General features: G+C 41.5%; 2 protein-coding genes across 7 annotated transcripts in view; one reads left to right on the forward strand and one right to left on the reverse strand.

The window, feature by feature from the left end:
- EFR3A (EFR3 homolog A) overlaps positions 1 to 15211 on the forward strand; it is a 101483-nt gene extending 86272 nt beyond the window's left edge. For 3 of the 6 annotated variants that reach the window (XM_060128524.1, XM_060128522.1, XM_060128525.1), the window contains 3 exons: positions 1657 to 1760; positions 2274 to 2323; positions 3174 to 3436. In XM_060128524.1, coding sequence (XP_059984507.1) covers positions 1657 to 1760; positions 2274 to 2323; positions 3174 to 3366 — 347 coding nt within the window. In that variant the 3' untranslated portion in view covers positions 3367 to 3436. Of the gene's footprint in view, positions 1 to 1656; positions 1761 to 2273; positions 2324 to 3173; positions 3437 to 6781; positions 9572 to 9643; positions 9735 to 11378; positions 11783 to 14737 lie in introns of those variants that run through there. The other 3 variants (XR_009536563.1, XR_009536562.1, XM_060128523.1) reach the window with 3 other exon arrangements.
- Positions 13911 to 17564, reverse strand: part of OC90 (otoconin 90) — a 31768-nt gene continuing 28114 nt past the window's right edge. Inside the window, exons 12-13 of the mRNA XM_060127744.1 lie at positions 16687 to 16793; positions 13911 to 14203 (exon numbers count right to left, since the gene is read on the reverse strand). Coding sequence (XP_059983727.1) covers positions 13911 to 14203; positions 16687 to 16793 — 400 coding nt within the window. The remainder of the gene's footprint in view (positions 14204 to 16686; positions 16794 to 17564) is intronic.

Consider the following 17564-nt stretch of genomic DNA (forward strand, 5'->3'; position numbering starts at 1 on the left):
GGAGGGGGAAGGGTAAACGGTGACAAAGCGAGAGAGAGGCATGGACATATATACACTACCAAACGTAAGGTAAATAGCTAGTGGGAAGCAGCCACATAGCACAGGGAGATCAGCTCGGTGCTTTGTGACCGCCTGGAGGGGTGGGATAGGGAGGGTGGGAGGGAGGGAGACGCAAGAGGGAAGAGATATGGGAATATATGTATGTATATAACTGATTCATTTTGTTGTGAAGCTGAAGCTAACATACCATTGTAAAGCAATTATACTCCAATAAAGATGTTAAAAAAAAAAAAAAGAAAACAATGCCATTCTCTTCACTAAATCTTTTCATTTTAGAAAATGTCGTTATTTTTTCATGAAACAATTATTTATGTTAACATATAGTGGTTTCATTTCTTTAATGCATTTAATGAATATTTTTTAAGTCTCTCATTTTTATATTGTAATATGGAAAATATCAAATGATGTAATACATAAAGAAAGCAATTTGGCTTTCTTAATAATTTTTCAGAGTATAAAGGAGTCTTGAAACAAAAAGTTTGAGAACTACTGGACTAATGCATGGAAAAGAAACTTGCTGCCTGCAGGCCAAATTTAGGTAGAAGTATTATTTTCAGCAATTGGATTTGAATAAAGACCAGGGATGTACGCTCATCTTGCCCGAGTCCTGTTTTTCTTACTGCTTTTAAAACATTTATGTTTCCTGCCTAGCCTCTGGCACGTTTGAGCTTGTGACCCTAATCTAGTGAACACGAGAGGTGTGATCATAATTCTGTATTATAGTCATTCAGAAAAAGTACATAAATTCGACAACTTTGTTAACCTGCCACAATTTCAGAGGGGGGAAAATAAACCTATTTCGTTTGTACCTGATATATCCATTTTTTAAAACTAGCTAATTGTTACAGTTTGTCTACCTGAAGAGAAGCTTTGTTTTTGAAGAACCTTGAACAGATTGTGTTTCATCTTATGAAATTCTTGACCAGGAAAAATAAAAAAGCTGAAGAGTTACTGAGTTGTTACTGTAGACCATCAATAAATAAGCCATTAATTAGCCTTCTTTTCAGATTCTTAAGCAAATAGACATAGTTATTATATGTATCAAAATGACAGACATTTATTATTTTATTATCTCACAAACTTTGGCCAGACGACACATCATCTTAAGATTTAAAAAAATCCCTTTTCAAATTGTGGAAGATACATGGAAAAGGCTAAAACAATATGGTTCCGCATGACCCTATCTATATTTCAGTCACACCATTCACTATCAAGTTTAGCAGACTTTTAATTTAGTACCTCATATGTGCAAGGGCATGATTATTAATAAAAGAATCATCCTTCAGGAAGGGCCTTGAAGTTGTTGAACTTGTAGGAAGTTGTCATGCTTCTGCTTTTATTTGGTAAGAGAGACAAAGGTAGTCTTATGAGAAAGGGTTTTGTGCTGTGTAGTTTTTAAATTTTTTTATATCTGGGCTTTCTAGCCTTAACTAAGACACTTCAAGGATGTCACACCTTTTGCTTTTTTCCCTATACAAGTAGTCCTATAAATCACCCTTATTTTTTATTTATAGATCATTTGCTCTTATGGTCATTGGCAAGGTTCTATGAAATTTTTGTATTCCTTTTAATGGGTCTTTTTAAACATTTATATAGATACCAGTGGAATGGAAGAACAGGAAAAGGAAAAGAGACGTCTAGTGATAGAGAAATTCCAGAAAGCACCTTTTGAAGAAATAGCAGCACAGTGTGAATCCAAAGTAAGTGAACACATGGTGAAGGGGGCGGGGGTGGACTTTGACTTTGTGGACGCTGTCCTGGTAATTGGTAGGTAGATTCCAAGCTTCAGGCAGATCAACAGAATCCACAAGGTAGTGGATTTGATAGGGACTGAAATCTGAAGACATAGCTGTGAAGCCTAAATAATTTTTTTGTGTAATGTCAGCTGATGGGAATGGCAGATCCCAAATTAAATGTTAATGATTGTTATTGCTTTGAAACTGTTTTTGCAGTGGTTTTCAATGATTTTGCTGTAGGTATTTTGTGTGGCTATCGATTTTGTTTTTACCAGTGAGACTAGGAAAGGAATAAAAGAAACTTTACATTAAATTCCAGTGTATGAGACAGATAAAACCAAAACATTAAAGCATTCTGTACCATCAGTTTAATAGTTAGAGTTATGCTTTGTCCTTTAAATCACACTTGTATTATTACATATGGGTATTTGGAAAATAATAGATCCATTCTTAACATTTTTTTTTTCTCCTTTGTAGGCAAATTTCCTTCATGACAGACTTGCTCAAATATTGGAACTCACCATACGGTAAGAGTTTTGATACTACAAGAGCAATAAAGCAACAAAATAGAAACCATTAGATCCCTATAAATTTGTGGCTTTTTAAGTAATTGTGCTTTTCATTTAGGGTAAACACAAGATCATACAGGTCTATGTCTCAGTGGTTTTTCTGTTTACTGGATTGTCTGATACCATTTCTTGTTCAGGGGGCTTCTAGCTTTTCTACCTTTCCTTTTTAGACCATTTATTCCTTTAAAATGGTCCTATAAGGACATTTGAGTAATTGGAAGACTCTTATTCTAATGATATGTTTAAAAAGGTAATTTCTCAGATTTAACCATTGTGACCTATAAAAACTACAGTTTTATATGGTTCAACCTCATAGTTCTTTCCAGGGCAATAATGATTCTACCTATGCAGATGGCTCACTTGAATTATTAAATTTGACTTGAGTTTTCCTAAGTCATGTCTATTTGTGTCCTGTTATTAGTTATAGTCGGCCCTCCATATCTGCAGGTTCTGCATTCGCAAATTCAACCAACTGTGGATCAAAAATATTTGGGGAAAAAAAATTCCCAGAAAGTTCCAGAAAGTAAAACTTGAATTTGCTGCATGCTGACAACTATTTACATAGCATTTACATTGTATTAGATATTATAAATAATCTAGATACGATGTAAAGTATAAGGGAGGATGTGTGTAGGTCATATGCCAGTCGTGCTCCATTTTATATAAGGGACTTGAGCATCCAAGGATTTTGGTCTGTGTGGAGGGTCCAGGAACCAATCCCCTGTGGATACCATTGAACGATTGTATCTTATGCTCCAAAAACATAAGGTATCTAATATCGGTTTTTCTGTGTCTATTGGTTGTTAAGTAATGAAGCACATGACAGAGGGAGAGAAAAACTCCAGGTTCCACCTAAGGAAAGAACCTCTGCATATTCTTATATTGACTTCAGTGTGGAGACTGGTCTGTGTATAATGTGGCACAGTAAAGGAGCCGTAGACGGAAATTGTGCTTCTGAAATTTTTTTTTACATTGTCGTATCTTTTATATTTTCAACTTGATTAACTAAATCTGTTTTGCTTCAAACCCTGTATGTATCCTTATAAACAGAATAAACAGGTAGATGCTCGAGATCAGTTGCTTTTTTTCCCCAGCCTTTTTTCTGCCTTCATACGCAAAGCATGTTTTCATCACTTTAACATCTTATTCTAGGCATTTACCACCAATACTGCCCCCCCCCCCGACTAAGTTGAGAATCACTCATTTATAAAAGTTCAGAACAGAGAATCAGACTAAAATATGCAATATACTCTATACCTTAGATTCAGAGAAAATTGCTGGGTGTGGGCATTTACGCACAACCTAAAAGTTGAGAGTTAAGTTTTATTTGGGGACCTTGCTGAGGACTATAGCCCGGGAGACAGCCTCTCAGGTAGCTCTGAGGAACTGCCCGGAAGAGGTAAGGGAGGAGCCAGGATATATAGGAGTTTTTGGCTGGAAAAAACCATGTAGTCAAACATCAAAAGATCACTGCTAATCACAAAGAGCAGACATCTGAGGTTGATGATTTTCGTGCTTTTCTATGCATGGGAAGGTGCAAGGATCTGGGTTCATTGAAATTATTCCTTAGACATGCATCTTAACTGTTTAGGGCCAGTATCCAAAGAACAGGATGCTCCCTGTTTTTCTCCATCCTGAATTCCCCTCAGGGCGCACCATTGTAGGCGACTGCAGTGGCTGATGGCTTGATCTTGCAGAACTGGAATGGCAGGCAACACTCCCTGTCCACAGCTTCTTTGATGCCTGTTAATTGTAACAGTAAATATCTGCTGCTTTATATCTGTTGTTTTTACTAATCCTCCCCACAGTCCTGAAAAGTTAGGTAGATCCTTTCCCCCCCACCCCAGGTAAAGACACTGAGGCTTAGAGAAGTAAAGTAACTAGCTGAAGTTTATCCAGCTAGTGAGTGGAAATAATCAAAATTCAAATCCATAACTCATGTTCTTAAAAGAAATGTTGCTAGAGACCACCATGTTACATTTAATCACACTATCATAACTATATGGATTTAATATTTTAGAATAAGTATTATGACTAATTCGGTTTCATTGGTACTGCAACTACTAATAATAATATGTATTTATTAAGCCTTACTGCTAATAGTTATTTACTGAACACTTACCGTGTTCTAGGCACTGTGCTAAGTGCATTCTTTCATTTAGTGTTTACAACAGATTTTAAAAAGATGTAGTGATTATTTTTACTTTACAAATGTAGAAACAGATGCACGTACAAGTTTGGTAATTTATCCAAGGTCACCTAGTTAGGAAGTAGTAGTTTTGGGTACCTTACATGATACAGAGAAATGAAATAGACTTCTTAGTGTACCTTCAGGGTTTTCAGTTTCTATTTGATATATTTCCTCTTGTTAATTTGCCTCATTCTAACTACCAGATAGAGAAAAGAGTTTGTATGCTTGAGAAAAGAAACAAAATAAGCAATATTATATCTCAGTTTCCATTGTTCCTTCATTCACTTTGACCTTAGTACAATAAGAAAAAAATTACAAGGAATGCAAAGGAGCAGGAAAATACAGAAAAAGAATAAGCAGCCCCACAGATGATTGATCCAATTATTGGAATTAATAGACAATGACCTTAAAAGAACACACACACATATCAAAGAATTTAAAGGAAAAAATATGTATATTTTAGGAGAGAAATGGAAAGTCTAAAAAAGAACCAAATTGTAGTTCAAGAACTGAATGTTATGATATCTGAAAGAAAAAAATGTCATTGGATGGGCTTAATAGTATATTGGACATTATAGAAGAATTCGCATATATTGCTTATAGGAGTATAAATTGGTACACTTCGCAAAACTTCGGCAGTGTCTTATAAAGTTAAACATATACCTGCTCTTGATCCTGTAATCCCATATCTCAGTATTTGCCCAGAGAAATGAAAACTTAGATTCACAAAAAGACATGTACATGAATGTTTTAGCAGCTTTTTTCATAATTACCAGATGCCCATCAACAGGAGAATGGAGAGAGAGTAGACAAATAGTGGTACTCTTACAATAGTGAAATACTATTCAGCAGTAAAAAGGAACACATTTTGGGGGTAAATTTTAAAAAATGCATTGAGCAAAAGAAATCAAACATAAACGAGTATAGCTTGTATGGACCATTCCTATAGGCTGTATAGACCATGTGAAATTCAAGAACAAGTGACACTAACCTTCAGTGACAGCGATCAGAACATAGTTACTGTTGGATGTGGGTGTATGTGTACGGGTATGTGGGAGTAGGGAGAAATTGGTTGAGGACACAAAGGACCTTTTTTGAATGATGAAAGTGTCAGTATCTTTATCTATGGTAGAGATAAGAATGAAGTAATGAATTGAGGGAAGAACATTGGTATCATGTGACAAAAGATCAGTCTCCGAAACTGATAAAAGAAAAATAGCTGAGTAGAAATACAGGCAGTAGACTCAAATAGACAATTCATTTTAAAAGAAACGCAGAATGGATACTAAATCTACAAAGGTATATAGCATTAGTAGTAACCCGAAATGTGAAAATAAAAGAAAGAATGAATTCCCTTTTGCCTGCCAGAGTGCCAAAGATTAAAATAACAAGAAAGAATGATTATACCCAATATTTATAATGGTGTAAGAGGATGGCTACACTCAGATGTTGAAAGTATGAATTGCCAGTATTATGGCAATGTGTACCAGTCTCAAAAATGTAAATACACTTTGATGCAGAAATTCTGTTTGTAAGACTATAAACCAAGGAGACAGGATAAAATTATGTATAAGAATAGACCTAGGGGCTTCCCTGGTGGCGCAGTGGTTGAGAGTCTGCCTGCCGATGCAGGGGACATGGGTTCGTGCCCTGGTCCGGGAAGATCCCACATGCCGCGGAACAGCTGGGCCCGTGAGCCATGGCCCCTGAGCCTGCGCGTCCGGAGCCTGTGCTCTGCAACGGGAGAGGCCACAACAGTGAGAAGCCCGCGTACTGCAAAAAAAAAAAAAAAAAAAGAATAGACCTGTCAGCATTATTTATGATAATGAAAAATGAACCTACGTCTGTCCGTTGAAGTAAATCAATTATAATATATTTATATATTGAAGTACCATGCAGTGGTCATCAAAAGAAGTTAATATATGTATATATAAGATTTTTTACTAGTGAAACAAAGCAAGCTTACATGAGTGGGTATAGCATAATCCCACTGTAAAAATTATATATACATATATTCAGAGGAGAATGTCTAGTGCAGACTTAAAAACAGCTTGGTACCACTGTGATCTATGTGCCATGCCACCTTGTAGCTGGCCCGCAATTCCGTCACACTGATCCCTGCGATGAAGGAGCCTCACTCTGCTGCTGGCAGGTAGTAGCGAGAGTGCTCCGTGAAGTGAACAGCTTTGCAATGCACCTGTTGACGATGCCTCGCTCTTTTACAGCCCTCCTCCCAGTCCATCAGGAACACTGACCATTACTTCTGGGCACGCCCAATACCAGTCTGTCCCGGTCTACGAGATGAAGTTTCCAGATCTGTGTGTGTACTGAGTGGCTCACGAAGACCTCAGCATAAAGCCTAAAAATTAGGGCCAAGCTGAGTTTTCAGGGTTTACTTAACGTGTGTTAACATACTTCGTGAAAATTATGATGGAATTTATTTTTAACCGAATGCTTGGCATATCAGATTAGATATTTTGCAGCTATATTATATGATTTAGAGTACTTTTGAAGATAGGTTTATGCCATGTTAATTTCTTTTTAGGTTCCCGATGGCTTTTAAAATTGAACGTATATTGGTCTCACATTAATTGTTAAATAGTATATTTAAAAATTTTCACAAACATGTAATTTAAAAAAAAATTAAGCCTTCAGAGGGTTGAAGATGTATCAAGTGTCTACTGTATTTCTTAGACATCTACGCAACTGCTTAAAATTAGAATTGCTGTTGTTTTTCTTTATCTGCAAAAGCAAAAACGTACAAATATATTCCTATCCTGGAGCCGCAGAACTGTTCTGTGGCTCTTGGTCCCCATGTTCTAGATGTCGTGGTGCGCATCCCTCCGTTCGTTCACTGTAACGGTATGTGACAGTCATTCCTCACCTTGTTTGTGGCGATGACATTTACTGAGTAATATTCCTAGAATATGACCCTAAAATCTCCGACTTTAAAGTGTCTCGTTCTTGTAATACTGTGTTTTCTGCCAAAAGTTTGACCGTTCTACTTGAGAGTCTCAGAGCTTGCTCTTGGAGTACTGAACTGTGCAATATTTTTTACATCATTAGATGTATTAGTTTACAGACTATGCTTTGAAATTATAGTAGTATTTTGCTGTGGCTCCATTAATTAAATGAGCTATATATTTAGTATAGGAAAAAAAGACATTTAAAACAGCTACTAGTTCACCTGTGAAGAGTGTGTACATTTTGATTTCTGTTGAGAGCATATTAATTTACATTTTAATATTGTGCAGTTTTTAAATCCTTATAGTCAAAAAAGGCCCCGAATGGACTTTCAGTTTGTAAGATTTGAACTGCAACTTGTATGCATCTCTGTTTAGGATTTGTGATATTACATTTGAAAAGAGTGCCTATGGGTTTAACAATCAAGTGTGCTATAGATTGTCAATTTAAGCTTGTATTGATTTAAGCTACCAAGATTACATGTGCTGACAGACTTACAGTGTTCTTAAAATTGTGTACATTTTAGTGAATTCCATCACATGGCAAAAATGAACAATTTTCTTTGCAACTCATAAAATTCTTTTAGGACATTTTAATAAAATAATCTGTTTATAATTCTACTACCTTTTCAGATTTGATTCCCTTTTACATAAAACAATATACATATCAAAAATTGTAACCCAAAAAATAATTGCATTTTTAGCTTTAGATTTTGTTTGAAAAATTGCAGTGAAGAAAGGCATGTTATTACTTGGTGTTTACAATTATTTGGGCACCTTTAGTAGAAACAAAAAAGTGAGGAAGTAATAATAGAACAAGCATACTCAAAATTTTTTTGAATATTTAAACCAAAGTACAGCATCTTGAAACATCTTGCAGAAGATCCTAGTCTTTTTAAACCTATCAAATGATACTCAAACATCCTGGGTGGTTTACTCACTGTTGATAACAAGACATTGTTTTCCAAGTGATAGTGCAGTCACCACTTGGGGGGTTAAATGGCCCCCATTGCAGCTGTCACTGTAACTTTACCTCTTGACGAGGTAAAATGTTTCACCATTTAATAGGCCAAGTTTTACGTTTTTTTAATTTCCCTTTTTTTCTGTATTTTTAAAGAAAGATTGTGTAAAAATCTAAGCAGGGGGACATGCAAAAACAATCATCATCCACTTGGATGTCATTTTATAGATTAACACTGTGTGCTTTTGTATGAAAAAATATATATAATTTAATAGTATAAGAAAAGAAGATATATATTCATTTGCACTCATGCAAAACAAACTTTGCTCTACAGACTTTCATGTTTCTCTGTGATTTTAAAATGCATGTACAGCATGTAAAGGAAAACCATTTCAGTTAATGTTTATCATACCTCTTGGTCTGTTTTGTAAACTGTAGATTTGGGTTTTGTGGGATTTTTTTCCTGTTGTAGTTGTTTTTAAATCACAGTAGACTTCTGTATATCCTAGATTACTGAACTGGTCTTGTTAACAACGATTCCCAAGAAATGAGGGGTCTTTTCTTAGGCTTTCTGTCCCTTCCAGGAGATTGCAGGAGATCCTGCACGTCATAGGTATGCCTACTATATTACAGCCAGTTTGGATACTGAAAGTTTAGGATGTGTTGAAGTTCACTGTATTGCTATATTTTTGTAGATATTTAAAACTCTTAATAAAAACTGTTAATCATTCTCTCTTTGCTATATACTGTTGCTTATATCATTCATTTTTTTCCTTGACATTGAATAGTTAACATTGAAATGTTCCTCCTATACTTGTGTTGTCTTTGCTTATATAGTCACTGGAGTTAACCTAAACACACACACACTTCCTTAATACTTCTGAACTCATTATCTTTTAGAATCATAATACTGTACTTAACCAGCAGTTAACTTCCCCTTCCTCTCAATATCTCTTTTCTTCCTTTCTGAAAATGGTACTGATTTGTTTTTTTCATGCCAATATATGTACTAAATGTAATGATTTGAGTTTTTTGAAATGTAACAGTTCACTGTGCAATTCATATGTAAGCAATAAAACAAAATCAAATTACTTCTGTATACGTACATTTTTGTAATAGCCATTGCATTTATTAAATTAAACGTATTCACTATTTTGCTTTAGTTAAAAATGAAGAACTTCAGTGAAAATCAAGCTGCCAAACGGATTCATCCTCACATACATTGGAAGAATCAGAACCATAACTGCAGTCGTGGTAAGATACAAGCTAAGATTCAGCTCTTAGTGTGTGCCTGTGAAAGCACGGTTTCCACCTTTGCATTAGTCTTGCTGTTTGTATTTTCAACCCTACCCCTTTGCTGTGTAAGTTACATGAAGCCTCTCTCTAAAACGATAGCTCCTCTCTAGTACCCTCTGCCACCTGGTCTGCTCTCCTGCCGCTGGCAGGACAGCCCACCATAGCCAGATGGGCTTCGGGGACTTCCTTTAGCAGTTTGGCAAAGCAACGAGGAGCACGGGCTCTGGCTTCAGACCCCACCCTGCCACTCCTGGCCGTAGCCTTAGGCAGTGACGGAACTTTGAGCTTTGAAGTACGTAAAATGAGGAGAGTATGTTCTGCCCTCGGAGGTCATCTGTTGAGGGGTAGATGAATCACTTAGAAGAGGTTCCTCGTGTCATGCCTACGTGGCACAGACTAGACACTGAGTCAGTATTTGTCATGAATAATCCTTGAGTTCACCATGCATAGCGTCTTAAGCAACCTGGGCAGCTGTCTCAGTTCTGCAGTCTTAGGCCAGTCATTCCAGTTTTCTGAACCTGTTTTCTTTAGGTGTAAAATGAGCAGTCTGTGTGATACACTCTCTCATGCGTTTTCTTTTCAGCTGTAATTCGTTGCGTCCTGTTCTCTCATCTGATACATAAGTTCACATGAATGAAAAAGCAGAGCCAGTGTGTAGCATCGAGCCCTGCCTCTTAGTTTTGCTATATTACATTCGCCTTGTACTTACACTTTGAGTCACAGGCAGACTTGGGAAGCCAGTAACTTAGCCTAGGTTCTCCCAAAGCAGAGCCGAAGACAAAGGCTTACATGTAGGAATTGCTCTGGGAAGTGATTCCAGGGAACCCCAGCAAGGGACCGGACCAGTGAAGTGCAATGAGAAAAAGCTCATTAAGAGGGTTTATTTATGAATTACCAGCACCATAGGTGACTGGAGATCCATCCTACTGGACAGCCTGAGGAGTCTCATGAAATAATCTCAGAACTGTCCACCCAGGTGATGAAAGCTGGGGAAGCATGTATGCTCCGCTTCTGTTCTTCATGGTCAAGGGTGGCCCTGTTGACATTAACTCCCCCGCACTTTTGGATTGTGTGTGCTTGAGTGCTGGGCAGTTTCCCAAGGCGTGCCATGCCTTTTTCTCAGAGAAGTCCTGTGTCGCATGCACGAAGTGTAGAAGTGCAGAAGGCAGGCGTTGTCAGATTCCACCCCCGTGCATGAGGCAGGTGGAAGCCTGTGTGGAACTGGTTATCATGGCAGGATCTGGAGTAAGGTAGGGTTGGATGATGTGAAGTCAGGCAAAAGATACCCAGTATAGCACCACCTAGTGTGGTATTTAAGGACAAGATTAAATCTAGGAGCATCAGATTTATAATTTCATGTTTCCACCATCTTAGTTTAATGAGTCAAGGGAGAGATTTTTTAAAGATGGGAGACTTTAGGGCATGTTTGCATGCTGATTAGAATGATATAGAAGAAGAGAGTGATGAATTGATATAGAATAAAAAGGAAATGTTTGCAGGAATCAAGCCCTGGAAAAGGCAGTAGGGGGGTACTGTACCCAGAGCGTAGGTGGAGGGGTTGACCTTTGACATGGATAAGGAACACTTTTTTCATTGAAACAGGAAGGAAGACAAAGACCGCCGGTAATTTTGTAGCTTTGGTGGCAAGAAGATCAGGACATTCCCACGGGAAAACTTCAGTTTTCTCAATGGAGTGTTAGGTGAGGTCATTGTAGCCATGTGCCTTGCATTTCTGCATGTCTTGTGAACAGAGACACTATCTTTATTCTGGATTATCTTTTTTAAGGATATAGTACATCCTACAGACTTGGAACACAGAGATGGCATCTCCCTTTGGAGCCAAGGACAGACATGCTTCTTGTCCTGTATAATACAGATGATCTCTTTTCTGGGGTAAAAGGCAGGCTTGTGGCCGATAAATAAATATTTTAGGTTCCCTGTGTAATGAAACCCACCCTGTGTGTAGGTGTTACCTGACCCTCTTTGCATTGGCCCAGGGCTTGAGGAACCAGCATAAATTATCATACTCAGGCTACTGCCATTACTGTAAGTAATAAAGTCCTTTGTCTCTGACCCAAGCATCTCGAATCTTCTGCCAGCATCCATGAAATGCAGACCAACTTGTTAAGTTACGAATAAGGTAAAATCTCAGACCCTTCCGCTCTGGACAGTTCTCAGCTGAGAGCAAGGGGAGGTGTGGAAGGTTTGAGGAGAGGAGGAAAGGGACCAAACAGTTGTCTTGGAGAGCAGAAAACTCAGCGTACTAAGAACAGGTTGAGCGTCCATTTGAGGTTTCTGTGGTCATGAGCTTCAAGTGAAGTGGGTCAGCTCAGTTGCTTTTGTCCTTCAGCAACATTCAGCTGCCTCAGGTGAAGGTGTGGAGAAGGCAGGCAGTCACCATACGTGTGGGCAGCCTAGCACGGTGCCGGCCATGGGAAGCGGACACTTAGCACACACCTGCTGGGTTAAAGGAAGGGAGTGCCATTAGTGGCCCGCCTCGCCATGACCACTGTAGTGCCTGCAGGCTGATTGCCAGACACTCTCACCTGCATTTCTTTGCCTAAAGGCTTCCTCAGCCTCCAGAGCCTCCGGCCGCCAGGTGCAGCAGGCAGGAGACATCGCCCTCCATGGGAGTAAAGACTGATCTGATAGAAGGTGGTCTGTCTCTTCTCGCAGCGGGGGTGTGTGTGTGTGTGTGTGTGTGCGCGCGCGCGCGTGTGCATGTGCTATGCGTATTCTACTTCCAGGGGCAACTGCCTTGGTAACGCAGCTTTCACTGGCTACCGTTCCTCTGCCGTCTTATCCCTTTGTTCTCCCCTCAGCGTTTCCTGCACTTTTCAAATAAACCACTTGCTCTCAAGTCCTTGTCTAAGGGTCTGCTTCTGGGAGGACCCAAATTTCAGCTGTTACTTAAAAGGTCACATTATTCAAAAGATTCCAACGTGAGGGACTTCTCTGGCAGTCCAGTGGTTAACACTCCACACTCCCACTGCGGGGGGTACGGGTTAGATCCCTGGTTGGGAAACTAAGATCCCACGTGCCACGCAAAAAAAAAAGATTCCAATGTGTTGGATTCATCAAAAGGTGCTCATCAGGTGATTTCCCTGGAAGGTAGGGAAGGGTATCAGCTGCTGGCTTGGCACCACGACCTTTTGATTTCTTAAGGTTTTCAATTCTTTAACGTCAGGATAGTTCCACACCATGAGAAGGTCACAAACACGAACTCTTCAGAGGCTCTGCTTTCCCGCCTGTCTGAGGAGCAGGCAGGGACCCTGTATCGTCTTCACTGCAGGACACGTGATTTATGAGAATAGAGAACCAAGGGTGTGATGTGAACTATAGTTCGTGTCCTTATGAAATATTGAAGGCGATTCCGGAAGCACATTGCCTTTTTGCCTGATGCACAGTAAAATCTCAATAACTATCAGATGGGTAGATGGATGGATGGATGGAGGGATATAATTTCCATTTTTTTGTAATTCCTATTACATTTGTCTGTGTCTGAGTGGGCATTGGCATCCCCCAAACGTCCAGCCACTGGGATAAACCCTATCTTTTTTTTTTAAATCAATTTAATATTGCCGGACCCAAGACAGTGTTATCAGTGATTCTTCATGGAGGTGGCTGAGGCCATTCTCTTAATAACATACCGGAAGAGCTGTCATCTCAGTCCTTGGCATATGTCTTTGGTGGGTTATTGGTGACTCATAGGTGATCTCATAAGATTGATTAAACATACTCCCTTCTGTATTTTTTTAATAGAAGATTGTGATTTCAGTGATTGGGGAGTGAAGATATCTTTTCCCCCTCCGTTCCTCTGCCATCTCACCTTTGCCATCTATTCATGTACCAGCATCTTCAAAACCAAACCAGACAAAGAAACGTTGATGGGAATATTTATTGAGCCCCTACAGTGCACTCCAGGAAACATATAACCACCCCCTCGTTTGCCTTCTCCAAAGACACATTTGGATGTGAGCTGACAAACATCACAGTGCACATGTGCAAGGGTCTTCCTGCCTCTTCCCGCTTTGAGCCTCTGCTGAGGACAGAGAGGATGGAGATGGGCCCAGAGAGGTTACAGTAGCAGGAGGGACAGAACGATAGGGTGTGATGGTCATTTTCTCTGGGAATCTATCTGGGGCCACGCTGTGGCCTGGTCCCCAGGAGACCAAGTGACTTCCCCAGGAATCTTCTGGTTCTTCTCAGGCCCTCCCTGGGCGGCGGGGCCTCCACGCTGTTCTCCTCAGAGCTGGAGCCAAGGGACGAAGCTGAAATCCTGCCATCCTCGCAGGATGGCCGGTGGCCCTGGCACTCCTGTCTGCCAGGTGACTTGAGGCTTTGGTTGTAGAAGGCAGAGGCCAGGCATTCAGCCGCTGTCTGGTCACAGACACAAAGCAGCTTCTCACACAGGCTCTGCCCTACACCTTAGGGGGCAAGAACAGAGTAGCAGACCTGAGACACCGCAGGATGCTTGCCCCTTCTGCCCTGTACTCCCCGGCTCCGTCCTGAACCTCTTGGTCCTGCGTCCACTGAGTCCTCTACTGGGAATATTCTTAACTTTCTCCTCCTGGTTAGCACATACTCCCGTCAGGAATCCACCCGGCATCCTCCCACCACGTCCAGAAAGCTTCCTCCAGCCCCTCTGGCTAAAGGGAGTGTCTTTCCTGTGGGTTCCCATTGAATCCCACCCTATGGTTCTTACTATCACAGCAGAAATACATGTATTTTTGCTATCTGTATTTTTATTTGCTCCGTCTGGTGACCCTACTTTATTTCTTGAAGGTTTCAATTGCATGTAGTGCGGGTTGGCATGCAGAACACGCGTGTGATTCAAAGGAAATAATGTATTTGAAGGTGCTCGGACATAGGCAAGCATTCTGCAAACGTTATCCTTGTCTGTGGTTTTCAAAGACGTATTTGGTCCGTTTAATGTTTTTTTGTCTGATCCTACCGCGAAGTATTCGTCAACCAGAACTTTTCTCATCACACTGACCCTCCACATCTCCTACCCGGGCCTTCACATCAGCCCCAGACATACTCGTTGCATCTCCACAGCAGGAGGCAGAAAGAGGAGACATGGAAGAGCAGAGTGGACCCAGACCTGAGCCTGCTCCCCAGAGCAGCTCTGCACTTGGGCCCCTGTGCCTTATGTGGGGTGGCCCGGAGCAGGCTCCGAGATGCCCTTATTCCTCACAACCCGACACCTGCAGCTGCTACAGGACACGGTGCTCAGGGCTCACAGAGGGTCGGAACCAGTTCACAGAAGCCCTGTAGGAGTTTGAACGACACACACAACCTTCCTGGATTCAGTGAGACCAGAGGGATGAAGGCGCCTTTAGCTGAGCAGGTGGGACCTCAAGGCATGATTGCATCACAGACAACGATCATCTGATCCTGTCACTCATGGGTTCTAAACCCACCCCTGGCTTTTCACCCCCTAGAGGACAAAATGTAAATGTTTCAGCCTTGGGTTCGTGATCTGGTACCTGTCTCGCCAGCCTCACCTTGCATCACCATGGTCCTGCGACTCCCACTATCTCTTCCCGAAATACAGAACCACGTGTCGTTCCCAAACTGCCAGGAGTTCCCCAAAGGCCACAGTCTTTCTCTTCCTTTTTCTTGGAACACCCACACCCAGCACGGCCACCTGGGAACCTGTTAACCTCTTGGAAAACCTCCTTCACTGCCCTTCTAACTTCTCCCCAATTCTCCCATCCTGGCTGCCATATTCCACAGGCTCAAAACCCTTTCACCACGGTCCTGGGCACCTGTACCACCTTGTAGCAATACTAATGATAATAGAAGAGTCCCTTGCTTGTCTCTCTTCCTTGCGGGCTGTGAGCAGTTTGAGGCAGGGATCATGTCTGTTCACTGTGTTCCTAGGTCCCGATGGAGGTTTTTTGGATAAAGCAGATAACTGAGTGAATGAATGAATGAGTAAGTGACATGTAAAGCACAGAGCTCCCTCCTGGGAGGTGAGAGGCACACACGATCCTCCAAGGCCGGGATTCCTGGAGGCCGAGGGAGGAGGTGGCACTGAAGCCTCAGCCTGGGGCTTCCCCAGATAAAAAGTGAGGGTGAGACAAACCCTCTCAGGGCTCTCGAGAAATGCTATAGGGACCATTTCCTTTTAAACTGCAAAGGGTAAGGGAAATACATCCACTGATGTACATGGGGAAGTGCAGCCAGAGAATGGAGATGAAGCCAGTTGTAAAGCAAGCCCAACAGAGTGAGGCTCCTGAGGGTGGGGCTGTTTCCAAATATCCCCCCCTCCCCCCCCAGGCCCTGAATGGCCATGGAGGCACCTCTGGCTTCCACACCTGGGAGGAGTGGAGATGCAGGCCCACTTCCTCCTTCAGCCGGAGACATTCCCCTTTTTATGGGCTTCCTCAGGGGACCTCACTTGGGAAAAGCGTTCACTTCTCAGGAAAAGAGACCCACTGGCTCAGTGAAGACTCGGTTCTGGGTCTGAGGCTCTATGGTTTCACAGTTCCAGCCCCAGTTCTATCACCTCCTTCTACCTGTGTGGTCTTGGACCTCAGTCGCCGCCTCTGTAAAATGGGAAGTCTCGTGGTGCTACCTCATAGGATTGGTGTGAGGATGAACTGTTAATACACATGAAAAACTCAGAAGAGCACATGGGAAGCACTCAGTAAGCATGGCTAATTTACATCATTCCCCGTCTGCTCTTACTGGCTCTGTGACTTCTGTCAGCTGACTTAGCCTCTTGAACTTGAGTCTCCTCCTCAGTGGAATAGGAGTACTAATGTGTGCCTCAAAGTTAAGAAATGTTTTAAATCACATTAGAGATGAACAAGTGCTTGGGAAAGCATCTATAAGATGAGCTGTGGTCCTGATGCTGACTTGAATGAAAGAACAACCCACTCTGCTGGCTCACAGCACTTACACTTGGGGGTACCATCCACGCATACCACTGGTGACCGAGGAAGCCTCTCGAGCAGGCAGTCCAGCCTTCTCACCTGCTCCAGGCAGCAGTGATGGGACAAACAGCACCTAAGAGCAAGGAAAATCGCTTACTGCCTAGAGCCCCCAGCTGTCCCCAGAACTCCCTCCAGGCCTGCTTATCCCATACTCCCTATATTGATGAGAGAAGCCAGTGCCTCCTTTCCAGTGCCAGTGGACTCATTTATATACATCCCAAGGGCCACCATGTATGGTTGTTCAGGTTGTGGACTGCACAAGGATGCCACATCTAAGGCAGTGTCCATCACACCGGATGTATCTTACTCTTTTTTAAAAAGCTTGGTGTTTTTATTGTGACTCTGTTGACTGAAAAGATGGGTGACTTGCATATTTATTACAGTAATTTTCCAAAAGATGGAAATAAAGAGTCTTGAGGAAGGGGTACCACTTCTAGCATACCATATGGGCTAAAAATAACCCACTCCCTCCAACCTTTTACATAATAGAACAGTTAATCTCACATCCATAAGGTACCCCCTTTGTCCATAGCCTTAAAAGAGAACAGAGTAACTATCTCGAACGTAAATAAAGAACTGCATCTAGGAAGGTGTCCAGCGAAGAGCAAGACCTCAGGAAATAGATGAGAATGGATCATGTTCTTGCTTTTTAGACCCACCCATCTGGCCTGATAAAGCCTCACAGTGTACCCCCAGCTGATGGACACCCCGAGGCAACTTGTGATGGCTCCAACCCATAGGGGGCTACAATTGCTCCTTAATCCTCTCTTTTCAACTCTCCCCTGTCCTTTAACCACTCTCACTCGGTCCTGGAGGCCACAGCCGGAGGCGGGGCCAGGCAGAC

The sequence above is a fragment of the Lagenorhynchus albirostris genome, chromosome 17 (genome assembly GCF_949774975.1).
Source record: "Lagenorhynchus albirostris chromosome 17, mLagAlb1.1, whole genome shotgun sequence".
Classification (NCBI taxonomy): domain Eukaryota; kingdom Metazoa; phylum Chordata; class Mammalia; order Artiodactyla; family Delphinidae; genus Lagenorhynchus; species Lagenorhynchus albirostris.